This window comes from Poecilia mexicana, unplaced genomic scaffold, assembly GCF_051168715.1.
Source record: "Poecilia mexicana isolate PSO_F unplaced genomic scaffold, ASM5116871v1 scaffold_14, whole genome shotgun sequence".
NCBI lineage: Eukaryota > Metazoa > Chordata > Actinopteri > Cyprinodontiformes > Poeciliidae > Poecilia > Poecilia mexicana.
Window position 1 is genome coordinate 1971293 of NW_028263383.1, and position 21208 is coordinate 1992500.

At 40.3% G+C, this 21208-nt stretch overlaps 1 protein-coding gene across 1 annotated transcript in view; it reads right to left on the reverse strand.

Annotated features, from left to right (window-relative positions):
* LOC106919095 (glutamate receptor 3) overlaps window positions 1-21208 on the reverse strand; it is an 84239-nt gene that overhangs the window by 60416 nt on the left and 2615 nt on the right. The window contains exon 3 of the mRNA XM_014989266.2: window positions 7031-7270. Within this exon, the coding sequence (XP_014844752.1) occupies window positions 7031-7270 (240 nt within the window). The remainder of the gene's footprint in view (window positions 1-7030; window positions 7271-21208) is intronic.

Below are 21208 nucleotides of genomic sequence, written 5' to 3' on the forward strand. Positions count from 1 at the left end.
ATCTGCTATCTCTCTTCCTCCCTTTTTTCTTTGTTAATCAGCCCGTATGCTTAACTGCTGAGTGCAGCGCTTTAGCCATATGCAATTAATCAGATGTTTCCTCGCGGAGACGAAACCAAAGAGACATTCAGCAGCGGTGCAGTGTGATTACACATCAAATGCAGGCCCTCCACCAATCCCACTTTCCCCATTTGTCTGCAGGAGATAGCAGGGAGCGCTGCCATTAATGCTGCTAAATGGCGCTGCTTCATTTTGATGGCAGCCAAAGATCTATTTTTCATTATGCAGAGTTCATTAAGCAGCAGGAACAGAGAGGGAGACGGAGAGCATTACAACGGGATCTTTAACAAGCGCATTTGCTAATGCACTGTGCTTTAATTCGGTTTAGATGAGCATGTGCTCTGACGAGGTACGCCAAATTGCTCTTTTTGACTAAACAGAAATATTTATTACTTATAGGGCTGGCTGCATTTATTTAAGTAGCTGCATTTATATTACACGCTCCCAACAGCTGCACAGCTAATAAATATACATCACTCATTAAAAACTAGATCACTACACATATAACTTTATGTAAAGTGTAATGGATCTCTATCAATCCCAAAGTGCTCTGTGGTCATTAGATTTGATCTACACTAGTATTCAGATGTCTTCTGCTTAACCAGGTACTGTTTTTATTAAGCTACACCCATTAATTTTATCTTATTTAATTGGGATTTCATGTGTAAATCACATGAAAGTATGCGCAACCATAGCTGAGCATAGAAACCCAACCACATTCATTGGCATCCCTGGTAAAGATTTGTGAAAAGCTTTAAAATAGCAGCATCTTGTAATGCATAATTGTGAAATGGAAGGAAAAGAGGACATCATTTTTATTAATCATAAATGAGAGAGCAAGGTTGAACCAAAGTCCCTGTTTGTGTCTGCAAACATGGCCAAGAACAAGAACTCTCATTTTTGATTCTGATATTCTCAAACGAGAGCAAAATCGATCGTTTTGGCCCGCAAGCAAAAACAGTATGTGTGAAGGAAATGACAGCAACACACACATCCTTATCTACAGCCTAACATGGCACTGACAGCGTCGTGTGTGAGGGAGTTATTCTTCAGCAGGGACCGGGAAGCTGGTCAGAGTGGAGGGGAAGATGAATAGAGGTAATTACAGAGTAATCCTGGTAAATCTACAAAAGAAATGTGTATTCATTCACTTTTCATCATGAAAATGATCCTAAACGTACAGGCAGAGCTAAGATGAGTCGGGCAGATCAAAACATAACCATGCATTAAAATGGGCCAGAAAAATGCTGCTATGAATCTGACAAAAGTTTTAAAAAAATAAAAGTTCACAGATGCTCCCCATCTAATCTCTATAAATTCAAACTACTTTGCAAATCAGAACAGACAACAATGTCAATATCTAGATGTAAAAAGCTGGTTCTGGTTCGCATCGACTCATTTGTACTCAACAAATGAACGCCGCGCTCTTGGAAACTCTTAAACCGTTTTCTTTCTTTTGCAAATACGGACGAAGTTAAAACCACAAATTATCTTGACGTACAAAAACGTTTGAGCTGTGAATACTTCTGTAAGGCGCAACCACACATCGGGGAGATCAAAACAGTCTAAAACTGTATTAGGAATGACTGCAAAATGGCTCCTGTTAACAGTTAGGGAGACGCTGGCGAGCAGAGCATACCCAACGGTAACGATGCACGTTTGAAAAGGGACAACTATTGGAGCCGAAGGAGACAGAAGTCATTTGGAGCCAAACAACTGTCAGTGGGAATTGTGGAAGCCGGAAAAAAAATACTTTAAATCCTTTTTAAGAAATATAAATGATTATTTATGTCAACATCAAATGCTGCATGAGAGCAATTTGCAGTAAATTTGCAACGACAAAAAAAAAAAAAAAAAAGAAAAGAGTTGGCAGGATCCTTCTATGAGCGGCCAGCTGGTGCTGACCAGATGTTCTTCGGTTCAAGAGGTCTTTTCTGCCTGCAGCCATTATTCTATTTAATGAGGCCATTTCAAAGCCAGCACATCAGGATAAATAGGTAGTGTTGCAGTGCAGCACAACAGTCTATATGTTTAATGACCACAGCCTCTTTTTTTTTTTTTGCCTCTTTAGCTTTTCCTTCTGCTTAACTTCTGTTTATCTGCCAATCGGTTCCTTGAAAACGAGCTGCATGAATCGGAGGAGGGAGCCCTGTGAAGATCGGCCCGAAGAAAGAACTCTTCTTGCGGTTTGATAATTAATGCAAAGATGTCAGTGGAAAGTGTTTCAGCCTGTCGGAGCAGGCCAATCTCCAGCATCACAGCCAGACTGAACCTATTTGATGTCGACACCATTTGGAATTTAAAGTCTGATGTGAAACCAAATGCTGGGCCACGTTTTGAAAAAAACAATAAAAAAAATAATAATAATAAAGTCCTCTATTATCGTCCAAATCCATTAATATGGATAAAGGTTTGGTAAATAAAAGAAAAACGTTTCATGGAAAGTGTATTTTATAAGATCTAAAAGGGATAGAGAGGCACATTTTCATGCTTTTTCTGACTCCAGGAGGACTTTTCGATGCCCTTGCTTTGTTCTGCACATTTTAAAGGTAACGGACCTTCTACATACCAATTTTAAATCCTTCTGCGGCGCCATTACTCTGTCATTGTCCCAAGCCAACCATCAGCACTCGCATCAGCATCTCTCAGAGACTCCTCACTTGCCCCATAAATAAGCTCCTATAATGAAGATTAAAGTGACGTTTGAATGAGGAATGGCTGCTACGCCGACTCCAGAGCTCGGATGGCAATGAGCGAGACGAGCCAACACGGGACGACTAAGCTGTCTCTCATCCAACACAAGCTGTGCAGCACGAAGAAATACATCCTCAGCTTGGGCTTCCTCTGCAAAAGTGGCTAAAGTGTTACAGATGGTGGCCTGTCAGCCGCCACGCAGCAGCAGGTGAAACAGGCCAGCAAAGTGAAACAGGACAAGCATCCAAGGGCCGCATCAGGGAGGCACTTCAGACGAGGCTGATAATACCAATGAGAGACAATAAACTGGGTAAATATTTTTGTCTCGCCACGCCACACAAACCAATTATCAGACGCCCGCAATCTGCCACAGACACGTCGGCCAGATCAATAAGACCGAGGTTCCCGCTCGTGTGGGAGCGATAACAAGCTTCTTAATGAGGCCAAACGTAGCTGAGCGTACAGTACCAGCCACACTTATTGGCAGCCCCTGATAAAGATTCGTAAAAAAAAAAAAAAAAGACTTAAAATAACACCATCTTGTATTGCAGAAATATAATTTCAAATCGGCATTGATAGATAAAAGTTAGAATAAATTCGGTGGAGAGAGGAGTCTTTGACCTTTCCCTTTTTGCATATATATATATATATATATATATATATATATATATATATATATATATATATATATATATATATATATATTTTTTTTTTTTTTTTTTATCCCCATACTCTTCAGCTTTACGATGAGATTTAGGTCTGAGGCCTGAGATGGACAAACGAGCAGGTTGTCTGTGTTGATTTGGTCTTACGCTTAGAATGGTTACTTTGTTGAAAGATCTCATGACAACCTATTTAAGTTTACTAGTCGAGTCCGCTGGATTTAAAAGAAATGTTCTAGTACTTCAGAGAGTTAATAATACCATTAACTCCGAGCTTTTCTGCAAGCTCCACATATTTCAGGTTTATGACGGTGCTCTATCACGGTTTCCATTTCCAACCATTTCCAACCTTGCCAAACACATAAGCTGGTGTTAAAGTGATAAAATGAACATTTCTGTGCTCTGTGTGACATCGTGCTTTACTATTTATTTTACTTTATGTTTCGCATTCCAAATTGCACTTTCTGAAGCAATTGAAAGAAGGTTTGTTACAGTTTATTTCTGCAGTTTTAACCAAGGTAATCAACCTATTGTTTTCGTCAGTTTCACTTTCTTTATTATTTATTTATTTACATTGGTTGCTATACTTCTAAATGCACTGGCTGAACAAATTAAAGTTGTTTTTTTCATGTTTCACCAAGCTTGTGAAGCTATTGGTGTATTTAAGAGTGATGCACTGGTGAAAAGTTATTAAATAATTTTGTAATTCAGTGGATTTTTTTTTTTTTAAAAGGCAGATTTTAAGTCAATTCAACACCATTTTTCTGTATCAGATCTGAATTGGACGATTCTAAACCTCAGATGTCTGTCGGAAGTGAAAAAAGTGCATCATTAATCTTTACCAGGTGTAGCAAAATAGATGGCATATGGCTGTAAAAAGCTCTTATGTAGATAGGATTTTTTTTGTATTAATACATATTTGAAAATTCATTTGCATGCTCTGTGGTCAAGTGGGACAATCTGATTCATTGCTGCAGTAGATGAGACATCTGTGCTGAAGATGCATGAAAGAAAGCAGAGGAAGTCATAAAGGACCTTAGTTGTCCTAGAAATGCTCGACGAAGGTTTAAAAATAGCTGGAATCCACAGTTGCGAAAAGTTTGTCAGATTTCAAAGTCGGGCTGAAGCCAGCAACGCTCTCCAAATCTTTATTCCTCTGAAAGCGGTGACATTAAAATATGTTGCGCGTAACATCACACGCTGTACAATTTCAGTAACCTCCACCTGTCGCAGGTGTGAATGTCATTGAGAATTTCAGGTACGTGTTTGAACTGTCAAAAGCTTGCAGGAGGTTTTACTTATCTTAACCTCTCCAGATCAGCATGTGTTCGGCTCTCATTATCAAAAAGGCTCTCGCCGGACTGATCGACGCACACCTACACAGGTAAAGACCAAGCAGCTCAGAATCTCCCTCTTTTAAATCTGTTCAGAGCTGGAGCCACTTTGCAAAGTTTGGAGCACAACCAAAACTGCTACTGAGCTCTTTCTGAACGGGAAGCAGAAGGAAGACTGGAGTCAATCAACAAATTTAACCTTAAGGTTTGCAGCTGAGCCCAGGCATAGAGAAAGATCCGTCTGTTGGAAAGTCATTTTCCGCTTATAAGACAAACATAAAAAAGGAATGTTTAAGAAAAAAAAAATGAATCTGAGAAAGTTTTTACTTTTCAATAAGTTCTGTCCTAATTTCTTTAGAAAACACATGGACATTGTTCAAAAGTTCTTAAAGCTGCAACAGAATCAAAAAAGTTAATCAAAGTCAGTGGAGATAGCCAAAAAAAAAAAAAAAAAAAAATAGAGATGTGAAACATAGAACCAATTCCTGAAGTTTTCTGATTGCTATTCAAAGTAATAAAAAAGTTGGTAGCTGTACCTTTAAGTTGTGACTGGCCCTGTGATGATATTAGACGACTCGTTGTTAAAAGAAACGTGTATTAAATTAGAGACGTAGCAGTCAGGTTTTTGTTAGCCAATACCAAATTTATTTTTTATGAGGCTTGCATCCTTTGCATTCCAGCTAGGGCTGCATGAGATGAATATGTAATGTGAAAATGTGATTATTGAATATTGTGATGCTGTTATTGAATGAATTGACCCATTTCATCATTATTTGCTCTCTTGCAGAGCATCTTGATCACTAAGATCCATACTGGATGAGGGCATAAAGGGAAATGAAATTCCGTCCAACTGGCTAAATGTATTTTTGGCAAGCAGAGTTTGAATGCAGGGCACCTAAACCAAACACTCCATTCAATCACTCTTTATTATCTTATTATCTCAGTATTATCTTTGATGTGCTAATGCAAAATTATTGGTATAAAATTAGTTTTAAACCAAAACTTAAGGCAAACTCCACTAAAAGAGAGAATTTTGCTCAAGCTGGAACAAATCTCCTTCTCCAACATCAGCAACCATTTCTACTTCTCTGCGAACAACACCTACTGCAAGAGCTACCAAATGAGAACTGCAAAACACAATGACGCCATTTTTTTTTTTTCAGAACAAGAGAAGAAAAAGACAGAGAACAAGTTTTTGCCTTGAGGGTACAAAGCATCAAACCATGTGATCCAAATGTTAAGCTGAGTTTAAGTTTATGAGAGAGCAAACTGTTACTTGTTGCATTTCTCCATAAAAAAAAATAGGGATTTCCAACTTATTTATTTAACTGAGTGGAGTGAATAACTGATATTATTTCACAAAAAAACTCAGCAGAATATTAAGGCATTGTTGTTGAAACTGTATCAGGGAATGACATCCCAGGACACCAAACTTCAGTTGTATGAAAGACGTCACACCAGCATTATTTTTTAAATGATTTGAACTATTGATTACTAATCTGAGCAAATTAATGGTACATCATTTTATGCTCTGTATCTGCTATCTAAATAAATCCAACTGAATTAATAATGAAAAAGCTACTGATACTGATATCCTGGGGCAGATCAGAGCTGTTTGTGTTCATCTACAGCTGGTATGGAACTTGCTTGCAGTTTATTTTCTAACAAACTGCTCTGCTGTTTCTTAACGCCTACAAATGGCGACCCTTACGGCCCTCACCGCTGCTTAGATGGGGCCCACACGAAGAAAGTCCGAGGCCCTACACCACGTAGAAAAGTTGGAGGTTTTTGCACACTCCCCTTACCTAATCCAATTAGAGCGAAGTTATAATCTGCTGGGTTTTTTTTTTTTTTTTTTTTTTTTTTTTTGTGAGGGGGGAATTATAGAGTCAGACGCTGTAGTCAAACTACAGCAACACCTGTGAATGACTCATTTACCAGAAGCAAGGAAGTATTGAGTGCCTCTCTGAGCCGGATTCACCCACATACAGACGCAATTTAGGATCATTACTGTCAGAGAATAAAATGCATCTGACTGCTTCGAATGAGGACTGAAATGAGGGATTTACATATTAAAGCCTGATCATATACAGTGTGTAATAAAACATCTGCTTGAGCTGGCTTTTGGTCTGAAACAGATTTTTCTCATTTCTCTTCCCCTCCCCGCCATTCGGATGTTTCTCTGCCGCGCCACATCTGCGCTCCTGATCTTTAGCTCGCTCGCGTTGCGGAGCGGCGCGCCAACGGTTTTTGTTGTTTCCCCAGGAGGGGGCCGCTCACCTCTGTCGGTGTCGTAAAGATAGACGAACCTCTCCCACTTGTAATGGTCCAGCAGGCTGAGAATGGCTCCCTTCAAACTGGGCCTCATCTGGATGACAAACTGCACGTCGGCGTCGATGGGGAAGCTGGGCGTGATGAAGGAAGTGTGCAGGGCGCCGCAGAAGGAGGTCAGCGTGTTCATGGACTTGCGGTCGTAGAAGCCGAAGATGGCGTAGACTCCTCGGGAGAACTGGGAGCAGACTGGTGACACGAAGACAAAGAAATAGAAACAAAAAGAATAAAAAATAAAAAAAAAACCAAGGTCATATTCAGGTCACAGAGGAAGAACGCAGGCCTTTAAGTGAAAGTTTTCATGTAAAAGTTGCAGTAGTTTGCGTGGGAAATGTGTAACGTGAGGTCGTGATGCGTGTTAATCATGTGGATAAAGTAGCGAGTATCTGAATAAATGTTTGCCATGTGGGATGTCTGCTCCCTGTGGCCATGCTCCGCTGCCCACTGCCCTTCACTTCTCCTTCCTGCAAATGCTGCTGCTTGGGTAATCAGCTAGAAATAATAGGGAAGTCAGTGCTCTGGTCACATCTCTTAATGGACAAATTCCCTGAAACATGAGCATGCAAATATTCCAGCGCTGAGCCTCTCTGTGCTATAAAAGATTTATAACAGGGCCTATCTGTGGCCATCTGCGGGTCTCTGGAAGCAAATTTCAGCCATAAAAACATCAGATACTGATTGCCTTAAAAGACATTAGCTATTTTGTTTTATTTGCACATAATAAATGGGAACAAAGACAGTAAAAATAGACCCCCGGGAAATATGGTGAATGAAAGAATCTGCTGTTACATCCATAAATCTTAACGCAACTCTGAAGCCTGTCCGTAACATTAAGTTGCTAAATGAGGTTATATACTGTAAGCTGCTCATTAGGAGGAGTATTGTCTACATTCATTGTCCAATCAGTGCTAATAAAAGTTTGCGGAGGTGAGTTCGCTCTGCCTACATGTGCTTCAAAGCTTGCTTGTGCTTATTAAAGACATTTATCAAGTGTACTGTGACAATAACTGTGCTTTCATAGGTTTTTCTTGATGTGCACCCCACAGTTTCCTGGTCGGAAAACTGAGATGGGAATGTTCAGATAATCTTTTTTAAAAGGATTTTGAGCTGATAAGTGTATTTGTATCAAACCTCCCTGAGGAAATACTTTGCCGAACCAACCGTTTGCGGCAGTTGTAGCTGACAGTCTTTTGGAGTGAGGCTCCATCAACTTTGGACATCTAGAGGATAAAATTTCAGCCCATTCTGTAAAAACACTCCAAGCTCGGTCAGATTGTGTCAACAGCACGTGGAATAATCCGTAAAACCTCCCGCCAAGTAGATTTATAAAACCGATCCCTACCTGGGTGGTTTCAACACATGATTATGCTTTGATCGAAACCATCGCATTGTAACTGGCTGAAAGCTTTGGGTAATTGTCCTGCTGGAAGACGAAGCTTCACTCTGATTTTCTTCCAGGATTTCCCTGTATTTTGCATCAATCATGGTCCTTTCAAGTCTGATCAACTCGTCTTGTTACTGCTGAGGAAAAACAACGGCGCTTCATAAGATCACGCCTCGTCATGGGGACGGTGCGCCGCCACCACATAGTAAGTACATTTTTGGATTAATCTGACGATTAGAGTGTCTTTGTCCACACATTTGTTGCGGCGCCTGCAAACAGGACTTGTGATCGACTCAATTAAGCTAGAGCTTTCCTCTTGTCATTCTTCTGTAAAACTGAGATTTGTGGATTGAATGCCTGTAAATGCCATGAAAGGCTTGCAGTTGTGCCTCACTCTTTCACATGATGGACTGGACAGAAGTTATCTGGTGACCTAACCCATGAAGTTCCTCTCAACTTCATCCCTGGCCCGTCTCTTGTGTTCCTTGGTCTTCGTGATCGAAAAAGTTCTCCTGAAAATCTCAGAGACCTTCAGGGAAGAGTTGTATTTGATGTTACATCACACAGAGGTGAACTTTAGGCGACTCCTGAATGAAGTCACACATTTATTTTGGTATTGGAGTTTTTGGGGGGTTTTTTTGCAAAATGTGTTGAATATTTTCCTTGAACTTCACAATTATGTGCTACCATCTTTAAAAATTGGAGAGAAATTAACAGTTTGGCCACCTGTTGTTATTACTTGATGTGATTTTCGCATTTTCGAAAGGATTTTCTTCGTACCCTTTCTTTCTTTAATTGCCACCATCGTGTTCATATCACATCTGTTGATGTTTGTCTGAAAAAGCCAACGTTTCTCTTTTGTAAATAGAAAGCAACAGATTACAGATTGCGATCAATGAACCTTTTTGAGCGGTCAAAATCTTCATTACTCCTCTTATAATCAGGAAAAATTTCTATGCAAATATGTTGAATTCAACTTTAGTTCGAAAGCTTCTTCTTTGTTGTTTTTGTTTATCAGGAATTGGATCATCCTGGTGATGGAGAGTAAGCCTGTCACAATAATCAACAAACCAATTAATCACATAAAAAAATTAAACTCAATAATTTCGATTGGAATGATTTATCTTTTTGTTCTGCCTGGTGTTTTGTTCTCATCTAGTCATTTTTTGTTTACATAGACTTCATAATTCAATTTGTTGTTTTGTTCATTTATTTTGGATATTTAAAATGTCTTCCAGTTCCAGTGTTAAATGTTCATTAGAGTTATAAAGTTTATTGATCTTTGAGAATGTGTTCTTGAATTATTATGAAATTACTATTATAGCACTTACAAATGGTCCCAAAACTACAACATTATCATTTATTGCAATAACGTCCACAACAATTCATCATACAGCAAAATTTTTTTATCGTGACAGACCGAGTGGAGAGGCTAGAGCTCACGTCAGGCTACACAACAAGGTCCCCGGTTTGAATCCTGGCCTGAAGTCTTTCTGCACAAGTTCTCCCTTTTCTCTACAGTCCCCAGATAAGACTGTTTAGCTAATTTCTCAATCTAAACTGCCCTTAGCTTGTTTGCCCTGCATGTTTCTGTACTGGCCACTGAAGCCACCGTGGCGGATCAGTCCGTTCTAAATAATAAACTCACAGGTTTCCCTTTGCTTCAGCTTATTAGAACTATGCTGACAACCACGACATGAACAGCTCGTCTAGCATTGATCAATCCTGCGAACATTTTAGTTTCTCGTGAAGCTAGAAAGCCCACTCTCCCCAAGGACTAATAAAATAACGGATTTCAGCTCATAAACATCAGCCGCCATGAGTAAATTCCCATGATCCCAGCCTTAAATGAAGACACGCATCATTTACTTTATCGCAGAGGGGATGCTGTGGTATTTTTCTGCTCTGTGCATTTCAGTTCAGATTATTAACATTGGATGTTTCTATGCATGACTAATATCCAGATGGAAAATGCTACCTCTTCTCACTTTTTTTTTCTTCAACTCCAGTCTTATTCATCGCTGTGCAAACACCCACATCTGCCTGTCATTGTTTTTTTTGTTTTTTTCCCCTTTTCCTCCAGCTCTCTCTCCTTTCTCCCTCACCTTCTGTTTAGCTTCAGCTCTCGCCACCTTGTTAGGCGTAACTGGCAGGTACAGCATCCTTTGCAGCACCCCCGTTTTAAACACAACTTTGAACTCTGCTGCGTGGATGTCTGAGCTTTCCACCGCGTCAGCTAATGGAGGGACGCAACAACTGAACTCGAGACGCAAGAACGAGGTCTGCGAAAAGGAAGCGGCATTAGGGAGCGGGGTAAAAAGGAAAGACGAGGAGGTGAAATTTTCTAGGACAGAATCGCCAGTAGGTGCCACAAGATTTAAAAGATGAAACGCTGCCTTGAACACTGCAGCATTTTTTTTTTTTTTTTGTGATAACAGCTCTTTGTGTGTATTGATGCTTGGTGGGAAGGTATTGTTACACCTTGTAGGGTAAGATAGGAAACTAGCTGTTCTTTGGGCTGTTATGTATGAAATACACAACTGTGAAAAAGTATCTTCCCCCTTACAGAATGTTTCTCTTATTCTGTGCGAAAAAATAAATGCTTCCCTCCGCCCCCCAAAGCAACCTACTGGTTAGGGTTGAGCTGGTCTGCTCTAGAAGATGCAAAACAGTTCCAGACTATAATACCATCATTACAGTGTTTAATGAGAATAATGTCCTTTTTTAAAAAAAAAATAAAATAAAATAAAATGCTGTCTTTATTTTCCATTAGCTTGGATAAAAATCTTCCAAATAATTCAAATTGTGTCTCAACTTTCTGTCAAATACTTTCACAAACTCTTGGGAATCATCAAAACTATTTTGATTATTTTAATTTTTTTTTTTTTTTTTTTTTGGTCTGTGGTGATTTTGGCCTTTGGACCTCTTTGCCTTTACAATAAATAACAGTGTCAGCTTAGCTTAGCAATATCTTTAAAACAATTTTTATTTCAATTTGCTATATAACTAGTTGATTATTGGCATTAAAAGACAGGGTGAACCGTTAATATAAAAATATATGTATAATTACGTTTTTGGTGAACATTGAATTCACTTCGAATTAGGAAAGTTAATCAAGGAGTTTGCACAGCAAAATTAAATATTGGCAATTAAATTGTCTTTGGCAAACATTTTCAGGTTGAAATGCAGATTTAAATACAAATCTGATTAGCAGGTTGGTGTGCTCATGGTTCACGAATAGGAAGAGTTTATTTCTATTACTAACCTGTCGACCACCGATCCCAACCAACCACGTAAAAACTTACAGGTAATGTTGACTACAGATTCGGTCAGAACCACTGCATGTGAAAAGGCTGAATCCACCTCATAAGAAGAACTTACGTCTAGATATTTACAGTGTTGCTCACCTTTTCGTCGGCAGCTGAGGTATTTTAATTAGCGTATTATATTTACACAAAATAAGACCGCAGCGAGGGTTAGCGGAAGACACTAAACAACAACGATGACGACGACGACGAGTCGTTCGCCCTTTTTCATTGACTAAACTGCCTGTCGATGTATCTCACACCGTCCAAAATCATCTCGACTCATTATAATGACCCTCTGGTTCAGTTAAGAGTGTTAAATCACACGGTCTGCAGTATAGTCGAAATGTGACTCAGTGAAGCTAAAGGCAAAGGGCACATGGCTAAAATGATATCTTTTTGTAATAACATTTAAGCGGTTTTATATGCTTAAACACATCACGCTCTGCAATGCTGCACAATTTGTCTCAGATGACCAACCACATTGAAAGAACAGGGCGCATATAAAGTGAAGGCTGAGTAGGTGTTCCTCCTCAGGCGGTGCCGTTACATGCTGGCTGGAGTTCCCTCTTGTGAAACTACATGTTTTCCCTCAGTGTGTGACTCCATGTATATATATATATATATACGTATATGTGCTCATTATGCACTTAAAGAGAGCGGCGACAGTCGCTGGATAAACTCTAATCTGAAGAATACCACTAGATGCAGTCCACATGCTAAAGCAACATGACGGGGGTGTGGTGGGGGGGTGGAAATCTACAGCAGTCGATGCATACTGTCGTAGACTTGCCCTGCGGCCACCAGGGCGTTAGGAAGACGAATAGACTTGAACGTTTCACTGCATGAAGAAGCAACGCAAACCTTCCACCTACACATTCTTTACATAAACTGCAAGAACATCATCCGAGGAGTGATTCAAGAGGAGACAGAGAAGGGGGGGAAAAAAACACTTAAGATGGCAAAAAAAAAAAAAAAAAAACACTGAAAGTTTGTGAAGGATGAATAATTTTGCTTTAGCACATGAGATAGCGCTATGCGATGCGTTGAAATCCTGTTTTTAATTAAAATGTTATGGATTGTTAATATTTCATCTAAGTAAGGAGTTTGAATCAGCTGAATCTTTCGCAGGCTTGCAACTCTTTATTAAAAAGGTTTTAATTTCAACTCAGCCTCTTGAAATATGCTACTTCCCGTTGCGCAATTTGTCTGCGTTTATCATTTCAACACCAATACTTCAACCGCTCTCACGACAATGCCCCAGCAGGAAATGAATTATCTGAGTCAAATGCAGATAATCAGCCTGACAGAGGGAAAAATAAATAAATTTTTTAATCGGCCTAACCTTCAAAACTGACTTCTACAAATTCACAAAAGCAGCTCTTTAAGGAGCTCCCTAAATTATTCACTGCACGGATATCATCTTTGGATCCCTCTCTTTGATACTACTCCGCGTGGCTCACGGCTTGTTGTCCTTGAATAATCCGAGGCAGCGCTGAATGAAAAACAGAGATTTCAGCGGTCGAGGACATTGTGTAAGCCTGCAAACGAACTGCTGCAACATCACTGTAGCTTGTCAGTAGCGATCACTGTCGCTCTGTTACAGCGTTGACATGTAAGCACATTTAGATGCACGGGATGAAAGACTAACTGCACATCTCCAGAGGTTTGCCCCCGAAGCTATTCAAGACTATTCTGCCATTTCACAGCCTTATCTTCGCTCAGAGTTTAGTGACTGGGTTGGAGGAAAACTAGAAATGAGATTCGGAGTTGAGATAAACAGGCTGTGAGCTTGTTTGGATAGGAAAGTTGGGATTTAACTGATAGCCGCAGCCTCACTCGGCTGTTATTTAAATGCTGCTGCCGAAGTTAAGGACATTTACTTCCCTTTTCAGAGAAAGAAATTTATTTATGAGCGCGATGGCGCATGAATCATGTCTCACCCTGCAGCGGTGGACGTTAAAAGTTCTTATTAAACTAAGGGTCAAACACTATTCATGTCGGTGAATACACTGCTTGGAAAATGATGTTGTGTGCGTGTATTTTCTATTTCGAAACGCCACAACAAATCTGAGGACGACTGCTTTTCAATTCCTCGCAGTTCACCGAGCTGACAACCCACTGGCTGCAGCAGCTAAAACCTGAACATTTCTAGGTTATTATCAGAAGACATTTGTGCAAAAGTGTATATCCCTAAATAAAAGACGTATGCAAATTAGAGATGCACGGAGAAATGTTACGCTTGCTTAACAAATCCAACACTCAGAGAGGAGTGCTGAATTTGGCTGTTTTTTAGTATCTATAAAATGAAATCAGAGGAAACACAGGAGCTATTGAAAAGGAAACTATTTTACGCAGTATGTCGAGGTGAGTCAGAGAGAGAGCAAGACTTTCAGCAGATAACAGGAAGGGTCACTGTGGGCAGGGCATATACTACATATATTCATTTGCATATTCGTATATAAATATATGATAGCTAAGATTCCCCCAAAAATCGTAGCTTTTATTAAAAAGCTATGGTTTGACAAACTGTACACGCTTTGTCAAACTATTCTAAAATGCAAAATAATGTCCAGCTCACCATTCAAAGCCTCATATCCTCGAAAGAAGTGAGACATCACAAGCCCACAAAGCCCTTGTGAATTCTTACATCCACAAGGGTTCAAATAATGTATGATTCCACAACACGCTTACATCCAGAATGCAACATAATCTACATAATCTACAGACGGAAACCTTACATTTATTTCTCACAAATTTCCATCGTAATTTCTGTTAGCGACGACGTGGCTCGTTCTTAAGTGTTTTGAGTAAAAGTTTTAAAGCCTTCAACGTTTGTGTATTACGAAGCGACGTTTGAAAAGGAAAACGTTGGCACATACCTGTCAAGTCTCCCGTTTTGGCCGGGGAAACTACCGCTTTTTACCCTCCTTTCCCGCCGTGCTCCCGTTATTAGTATTTTACGGTAAACATCCCGTATTATGGCGCACCCCAGATTCACCCTCCGCTCTTAGGCTACACTAGTTTCAACAGTCCTGCGTCCTCATACGCCCAAGCGAGTAGAAAAACAACAACCATGGCGGACAATAATGAGCATTAGGTTATTAAAGTGCTGGCTCCGGTCGGATAACAACTTCAAATGCGTAAGCTATGTTCCACCGTTAGCATCAATGTTTACTTCCTCTTCTTTATGGCCGTTGGCAGAAAGCTGACGCTATTGCGCACTCTACTGCGCATGCGGGACACTTTCAAGTCGCTTGCAGTTCACACTGAAGAACACATACAGGTCGCATATATTTGGAAGTGTGAACGACCACGGCGGCAAAAAAAATAAACAAACAAAAAAAATATCAGATTTGACAAAAAATCGGAATTGGGTCACCTCACCTCAGGCTGCAGTGTGAATGTAGCCTATGAGGCTGCTTCCTTCGTCATACTAGCAGTGCTAATCACTGTTATAGCAATCTCGACAGGTAAGCTAAAAACAGCTACATGATGTATGACTCTTCAAGTCAAAATATGATCACCACCAAATACGACCATTGCATGCCAAATCCAAATGTTTTCTTTCCTACTGACCTCGGCACTATGCGGAAAACCAAAGTGAGTAAATATTTTCTGTGTGCCTGCGCTATTATCACTGCGGTCTAGCTGGGGATTAGGATGGAAGCTATCACAAGGATTGCTCTCCTTCATGCCAAACAGTTTGACAACCTCCTCTCTGATGTTCATGCATCATTCATGACTGTCGGTTCACATGAGTTCCCAGGGTTATGATGAATTCAGGGTTGTTTTATGTTGTTTGGTTACGCTCGAGCGTGCTTGTTTTTGCTTCACTTACTGCCACAGAAAATTATGTAAAGCATTGTCAATCGATGTTTGCCCATGAGATATTACAATATCCTCACAAGTTCCAAAACTCTAATCTAAAATAGAAAACAAGATCAGATGATTAATTTATCTTTTCATGTCCAGTAGCGTCACAGCTTCATAAAAAAAAAAAAGAAAAACAGTTGAAGATTTTAGTAAAATTATTAGGACTCTTGACTCTCATGGGGGCATTGCAAACTTGAATATTTGTTCATCTACTTTTGGTAAAAACAAGCAAGCTTGGCTCAACATAAATAGTCATTGTCTAAAAGTCTGATGAATCTGTGGAAATGTTTTCTGCCAGTTCTTCACATTAAAACTGAGCTAAAATGTGTTCCTACAATTTGTAGAAGCAATGTTTCTCTTATGATGTTCAAAATAACAATTGCTGATGTCATTTTTTTAGATATATAAATTTATGTACTTTTCTCTGAGTTATTAGGCCTAAAATCTACTATTGGGATTATTTAAAAATGATATCCTGCTGTGATTCTTCTACCCATTGCTTCCAGCTTCTATTATGCAAATAACACAAAACACTTCAAAGTATGAGGGGAGAGTTTTAATCAAGTAAACACCCCCATTAGCTTACTCCATCAAAGTTGTGTGCACATCTTTCACACATGCTAATGTGGATGCGACTTCTGCAAAGACTAAAAATGTCTTAATCAGGGGACGGCTGCTAATGAGTCAAAGCATTGAGCACAGTGTTAACAATGTAGAAGAAAAAGAGCAGAAGGAGGATGAGGAGGAGGAGGGAATCTGGCTGCATGAACTGGTCTGTGCTGCATTAGTGGGACTGTCCGTTGCCTACACACTGAAGTGCTCTAACATTAGCCTCTGTCTGAACGGCAGCACACTGGTTGAGTCACGGCAGGGGGAGGATTGATAGATTAGAACAAACACTCTTGCAAGAAACACTGTGAATATTTTGGCTTTCCTTCCTGAAAAAAATAGCTTTGAAATGTAATTTTGAAAACTACAAATGTCTTTTATTGTGCTATGCAACGACATGGCTGATATACAGCAATAAAAATGAGAAATTAATGGGGGTTTTTTAGTAAGCACGAGGTCATCTTTTGTGAACTTACAGGACCCCAATACAGACAGGAAGTAGGCAGAATCACAAAGGAAGTGATGAGGAACAGAGGAAGGAAAGGAGTCTAAAGATAAAATAAAAAACTCTGGAGCTCAGAAATCTGACAGCAGAGAGCTTGAACACCTGATGCTTAGTGGACGCAAGAACAAGTGGGTGTAAGAAACAGCTGTGTGGAGAGCACAACTGGAGGGGCTGAGGGAAGATGACTAATTGACACAGAAAAACTCTTATCTTAACTAAGCAGGGGGAGCCAGAGTTATGCTCAAAAACTAAAATCAATAAAATACCAAAAAAATAAGAATAAACATGTAACACAAAATTGAAAAGTAAACTCAAACACTTTAGGATCCTCAAATACCGTTTGCTGTTCCCAATTTATACCAATATTTTTAAAAGAAATTAACCATTTGTACAGAATTTCTGGCTGTGCACTGCAGGTAAGCTGGTTGAAAAAGGGCTCATTCCGACGTGTTTATTTGGAAAATTTTCCGACGTGTTTATTTGGAAAATTTTCTGTTCAAGAACAAATATGGACAGAGGAAACTAAAGGAATGTCCCGCATCACTCTTTTGAAGGTCACAGCGTTTAAATGGGTTAAGCTACGAGCAGCATGTCTGTCTAGCAGCTGATTCTACAATCTATGAGCAGAGAGGCTGCCTAATTAACCAGCTACTTAAAGTTTGTTTGACCAGAAGAAGTCTTTATTGCAGCAAATATTTTTTATGACAATGTAAATATAACTAACTTTATTGTACTGGGAAAAAGCAAAGTCTTGCGTTATTTTAAGAAAATTAAGGGAATAAAACAAATCCGATCATATTATGTTTTCTTTCATCACTACATTGAAACCAAGTTATCTTTATCCATTGTTATCATACGAATGCCATACCACTCTGTACCTAACGTCCAGCTCACTTTTCTCTTGTATTTTCCACTCCTAACCTTAGTCTTAATGGATATGACCTTCCCATTGCCAATTTTATGCACGCAATCAGTCCCAGCCTGCAGCAGCGTGTCACGTCAATACGTTCTGCAGCCTCTCTCCAGTCACAAATAGGTGGCAGAGAGACAATACGGCACAGCAAAGTTCGCTTTGTCAGAATTCATTCAGTCACAACTGGGAACCGTTTGCTGCGGTGCACTATTGACCTCATAGTTTTATTGTCACTTTTACATGTGCAGTCAAAGCGTCACAGCTCAAAATGCAAGTGTTTCTGCTCAGGGGAGAAGTTGAGGGGGTTAAAAGGAAAAGAAAAAAGTTTGGCGTGAATTGATTTTTCCGTACTAAGGGACAAGCCAGAGTCGAGCACAAACACAAACACGCCACCGCTGCCGGACGACGGCCGTCCACCTTATTGATCCTCTCTGCCAGCAACAACAGAGTCATTTGCCATCGGGGATTTGTAACAGCCATTACGTACCGACCCAGCTGGGGGCGGGAGGGAAGAGGGTGAGGAGCGGCACTGTCCTGTTTTTTACTCCAACCCAAATCCATAAAACAAAGGACTAGCTTTGACCTACCACTAATTACTCTGACCCTTTCATTATTGCCTCTCTCTCTCTGTCACGTCTCCAAGAAGAAGAAAAAAAAAATACTGAACATCCTCTTTAACATCTCAGTCATCATAACACATGCTCATATTTTTTTTTCTCAATTGATGATGCGAGTTGTGGGAAAAAGCACAGCTCGGACTTTCCTTCAGTTCTTGCCAAAATAAGATATGTGTCACATCCTCATCACAACATCCATCGGAAACATCAACACCTGCCAAGAAAAGCAGGCCGTTATGCAATCGCGCCTGCTATATATGTAACCGTGTAGCTTGGATGCTATTTGGAGTCACCGGCTGACCTGGCTGGTCTGCATAATGAGCCACTCAATGTTCTTTGTCAACTAGTGAGTATTACCCTCAGCTTGCGTCAGTTTATCACACTGAAATTAATCCTTCTGATTATCACGGTTTTCCTTCTGATCCCTTAAAAAGGAAAATCCATAAGCTCCTTCCAAACACAATGGAGTTTGGATCTAGTCTGTGTTAATTCGGGGGGTGGGGGGGGTGGGGGGAACGTCGTGTTCCCCACCAGCTCCGAACGATCCCAGCAGGTAACGTGCGTGTCTTCCTCAGCGCCTCCTGCTGAAGTGCCCTTGAGCTGAGCACTGACCCAACAGCTGCTTCGGTGTAATTACTCAGCTGCCGACGGAGCAAGGTTGCAGTGGAGCACGGGCGGCTTCGTGGCGTGAGACTGTGAAAGTGTGTCAACCTGCCTGTGGCAGCGATTGCTCCCCTCCGGCTGCTGCTGCTGCTGCTGCTGCACGCCAGACTCCGCTAAAATGCAGTTTGCGAGCACCGCCACCGCTTACCGACAATACGACAGCAGTCCACCTACAGGACAGCCGATGGGTGGGGACGGAGGGGGGGTTCTGAATGTGGGGAGGCGCCACTGCGTTCAAATTTCCCTTTCCTTTTAGCAGGCTCGTTCTCACTTCATTAGCTTTCGCAGTCATCTCTGAGACAGCTGACAGAGTTCAGAGAGCTGCGGCTGATCTTCGAGCGTAAAGTGTTAAGTGCTGTTGGTGGGAAGAGAGATAACAGTTTAATTCTCCAGACAGGACCCAACACCCTGCAGGGGTTGGGAGGGGAGGGGGGGCACGTCGTGCAGCTGTCAGGCAGCGTCACGCTCCTCGCTCCTTCGTATCAAAACCATCATGTTTGCGGAGACTGCCACGCAGATTTCACCAGGACGCGGATGGCACAATGAGCTATTTATATTCAGAGATGTAGACAGAGACACCTACAGGCTAGGGTCCTGAGGGAACCTTATGTGATCCTCAAGGGTGCCTTACAAAAATATATTTTGCAGGGATTTCATGGGATAGATCAATAGGAATCAAAATCAAGCAAGCTGGAAGGGAAATGACACGTGCGTTTTCAAATCCCTTTGTTACTCGTGCATGCATGTGTAATCAAAACCCCTCTTTATATTCACACCCTGAAATAAAATCCACTTTAACTCTGAAGGATCTGTAGAGATCCAAAGCAGGGATTGGAAGAACATGCCACATTATTTGTAGAATGAGTAATTGTGACATGGAGACCAAATTATACGTATAAATATTTAAAACGTGGGAAGTATTTAGACTCTGCATTCCAGACTGAGATGCACAATGTATAGAGTGGATGAGTCAGTTAGTGGTAGGATTTAATGAGCACCAGCTTCTTCCTACTCCTTTTCAAAGTGAATAAGAAAGTTTTAGTTTTGTGTTTTGGTGTTATTCCTGTGTTTATTTTCGTATTATTTTTCTTCTCTGTTAGCAATAGTGTTTTTATACGTTCGAAATAAAGAATTCATCGACATCAAATCTGGCATTTATAGAAGAGACGCAAGAAGACGTGTTGTTGGAAGAAAGCCGTGGAAAGTGGTTTGTCACAAGGTGGAAGAAGGTACTCTGATTAGACAAGACAGAATTTGAACCTCATAATCTAACGCCATTACTTTAGCCCTGAATACACCATACCAGTAAATAAACACGGCAGTGGCTGCATCATGCTGTGGGGACACTTTTTTTTTTTCCAGCAGGGACAGGGAAGCTGAATTAATGGGAAGATGGATAAAGCAAAATAGGCTTGCTTCCAGCACGACGACTCTGAACGCACAGTCAGGCCTAGTCAAAGAAAAAAGAGCATAATTTAGAGTCTCCAGGTGAACAAATCTGGACGACAGATACCTTTAAAAAATTGCAGCTCTATGTTGGTTTGTTGTATGAAATTTCAATAAAATATGGTACATTTTGTGGTTCTAATGTCAGTGAATATGAAAAGGTTCAAAAGCTATGAATTCTTTTGCAAGACACTGTATGACTTCGGACATGGATGCCAACATGGACAGCCACCCATAAGACGTGAAAGCAATAAGGAAGTGGAGATCTGAACCTTTAAGTGATGCAACTAACTTAAACCAAATCATTATTTCTAATTTAAACTATTGAAGTTAGCAGGGAAAATAAGAAAGAAAGTTTTAACTTAAGATATCAAAAGCTATTTTTTAAACATTTATAACCAGCCTCGTTTATTTAATGTGCACTTTAGCACGATTTGAATACGTTGAGAACATTGCACAAATATTCAGTTTGTTTGTGATGTGGACCTTCGTTACCCACTAGATATAATTAATCTCCCCACTTCAACATAAACTAAAATGCTTTTTATTGCTCCTTTTTAGGTCGTAGTGCGACAATCTAAGAGCTGCTTACTCTCTTACTTACTCATTCACTTTGTTTCCAAAAAGAAGGCCTGCTGCTTGGCCAGTGAGACACCATCAGGTTTCATAATCCAGCTGGAGGATTCTGGATGCCATAAGCGAGAAGCGAAGGAATCACGCCAGACGCTTTGGCAGTAGTTTCAGTCCTTCCTTTTTCTTTTTTATAACCACGAGTGTCTTCATAAACCTCTGTGCAATTGTTTTGAATG